Source organism: Dryas octopetala, chromosome 2 (assembly GCF_963921425.1).
Source record: "Dryas octopetala chromosome 2, drDryOcto1.1, whole genome shotgun sequence".
NCBI lineage: Eukaryota > Viridiplantae > Streptophyta > Magnoliopsida > Rosales > Rosaceae > Dryas > Dryas octopetala.
The window spans coordinates 29789840-29792698 of record NC_141367.1 but is presented as its reverse complement, the minus strand read 5'-3'; the positions used below and the strand labels follow the sequence as shown (position 1 = coordinate 29792698).

Here is a 2859-nt window from a genome sequence, read left to right as displayed (position 1 = left end):
TTGGCAAAAGAAATCCAATCCAGGCCCACCTCAACCCCCTCTGCCTTCTTCCCTGCTAGTACAACCTTCAGTACTTGTCTCTGGAGCTGGAAGAATAGAATTATACAACCAAACCCTAGGGCCTCAGCCTCAGCCCTATTGCCCCTATATACTATACTTTCAATACTAGACAGTATTACTAGTCCAACTTCAGTGTATTGCATCCCATACCCATACATAAGGAGAAGCGGTAACTATGAAAAAAAGAAGTCACCATCTCCCTGGGTATCAAATTAGTAATGAAAAGACATGAGAATAAAGTAGGCACGAGGTTTGTGCTCCTTCAACAGACAGCGATTCACACAGGGGCCATGAATCACTTAAAGCTCAACCCATAAATGAGCTTGCAGATATAAAAATTATACAAATCAAATTCCAATATGCTCAAAGCACAACATTTAAAATGAAATCTGAATTAGGAATTCGAAAAAGCAATAACTCATTGCAAAACTTAATTTCATATAATAACGTACGGATAAAGATACAAGAGGACATGTGCAAAGACTCTGTTCCAGATAAACATAAACCATTAAACCCACTCTGCAACTGGAGAACCCTTGGACGGCTCTAATAGCACAAGAAAACCCAAGGACTCACATTGACAATACAATGCAGCTCATAGTCTCATCCCTCTCAATCTCTAACAAATAAAACAATTAAACTCTCGCATTAAACAACTCTCTCAAAAACCCATGTTACAGTTCCTGAGATTTCACCTATTTTTCTTAGATTAACGACTAAAAATTGTAATAATAATAAAGATCAAACTGGACATTCCTAACTGCAAAACTTATAGGCATGGTATGTTGGTGGGTTCATTCATCCAACAAGCAATTTCATCCTTTTCAAGGTCCCCGAAATCATAATCAGGAAGACTGCTAGGCTCATCACCTTCAAACCCAGGAATCTGCACATTGAACTCATCAATGTTACTGAAATCGTTGAAGTACTGCCCAATATCCTCCAACAAGAGTGAGTCAAGCTCTGGTCCAAAGTCGAGCTCTTGATCAAATGGGAGAGACCCCAATGCCTCATCCAGAAAACCCAAGTCGGGTAACTGCAGCTCCTCTCCAAGCTCATCACTCTGGACACCCTCTTTCTCCAAATCAGCACCACCATTCTGAATGTTGTTCGAAGCCGAAGTCTCCAAATCAAGAACTGAAGCCGGAGACCTGTGGGACAAGACGCAGTCAGAGTCCTCGGAATAAACAGGTTGTTGAATGTTGCAAGACTTGTTAGATACAACTGCTGAAGAAGATGAGGTGTTGTTGCTGTTGCTTTTCTCAGAGCCAATGGCTGAGGACATGGTCATCATCAATTCAAACTCAAGCCTCTTGGTCTCATAAGCCTTGGAAGCCTCCTCAGGGGTGTTGTATGTACCCAGCCATAGACGAACACACTTGAAAGGGTCACGAATCTCTGCAGCCCATTTGCCCCATTTTCTCTGCCTCACACCTCTGTAGGGTGAAGAGGATTGTTTTCTTGAGGGTTTAGCCAAAAACCCCTTCTTGGGTTTAAGGGTTTTGACTCCTCCATAATTACTGTCTTGAGAAGAAGTCTCGGGTTCAACGGCCTTATGTGGATGAGCGAAAACAGAAGGAAGATTGATTTCCCGAACGATGCGTTTTGATTTTCTGTCATGATTTCTAGCCCTCCCTTCATCTTCGCTCGAAGATGAGTCATCAGTAGCATCAGGATCGCAACAGATTATGCGGACTTTCCTCATCAACATTTTGGAGTCTTCAGCAGGAAATGGGTTACTCTTAGACTTCTTGAAACTACTATTTCGTTGATTCAGAGATTGCTTCCGAGGCTCAGGCATTTTCAGAAAATGGTAAAAAGAAACTCTCTCCAGAACCCCTCAAAATTTACCCAGACAAAAGAAAGTGAAAAATGAAATCAAAGAAGAAATTAAAGAACAGGGTGGTGGTCTCAGGTAAGATCCCCTCTCAGGAATAAGAAGAGAAAAGAAAATCGTTTTATATGAAAAGCCACAAAGCACTGTATTCCAGAACAAATCCTGCAAAATCAAAACGCAAACCCAAAACCCATGTGAGATTTACAACCAAAAAATTAAAAACCCATAAGGGTTTAACCGAGTGACAAGAAATTAACAAAACCCACAAGGGTTTAACCAAGAGTGGGAAGAAATTAACAAAACCCACATACCGTTTTGGTCTCAAACTCATCGAAACGTACAGACACACCAGGTTGAATCTCTGCAAGAACAAGGAGAGAAGCAAAATCCAGAGCTGCAACAGAGCCCCAATCACCACCAAATCAAAGCTAGCCGACATAAATCTCTCTACACAGCCTCCTTTTACTCTCTGTTCCTCAGAGCAAACACAAAACCCCTATCCGTTCTTGATACCCTGGGAGAGATAGAGAGCCAAAGAAAAAAGAAGAATCAATGAGGCAGTGAGAACTTGATATAGTCGAGAGCAAAACCCAAAAGGCTCAGAAGGTGGGTCAAAAAGTGAGAGAGAGGATTACGAATCTATGGTCACGATTTTCTCTCCGCAAGACGTGACAGGGAGTAGTTAAATAGTTATTATCGATTTTACAGAGTCCAGACTACCGACTACAAAGACAGGAAAATTAAAAATATTAAATAAAAAACAGAGTAAAATGACGTTCAACCATTCAACGACGCAAATCTCCATACAAACAACAGAGAAATTAAAGAAAAATAGCCGAAAATCAAATAAATTATTGATTTTAAAAAACCCATTTATCGAAAATCCCAGACAAGAAAGAAAAACAATTTATTTTTTGATATTATAGATGATACCTTTGTTTGCTGTGCTTTCTCACTCTATA

General features: G+C 40.4%; 1 protein-coding gene across 1 annotated transcript; it reads right to left on the bottom strand.

Annotated features, from left to right (window-relative positions):
• Nucleotides 1–478: 478 nt before the first annotated feature.
• On the bottom strand, nucleotides 479–2577 carry LOC147295438 (ethylene-responsive transcription factor ERF118-like). Its single transcript, XM_086231851.1, has 2 exons — nucleotides 2209–2577; nucleotides 479–2059 (listed from the first exon to the last, which is right to left on the bottom strand). Exon 2 carries the CDS (start codon nucleotides 1859–1861, stop codon nucleotides 830–832), a length of 1032 nt encoding a protein of 343 aa, XP_086087977.1. The 5' UTR covers nucleotides 1862–2059; nucleotides 2209–2577; the 3' UTR covers nucleotides 479–829.
• Nucleotides 2578–2859: the final 282 nt, after the last annotated feature.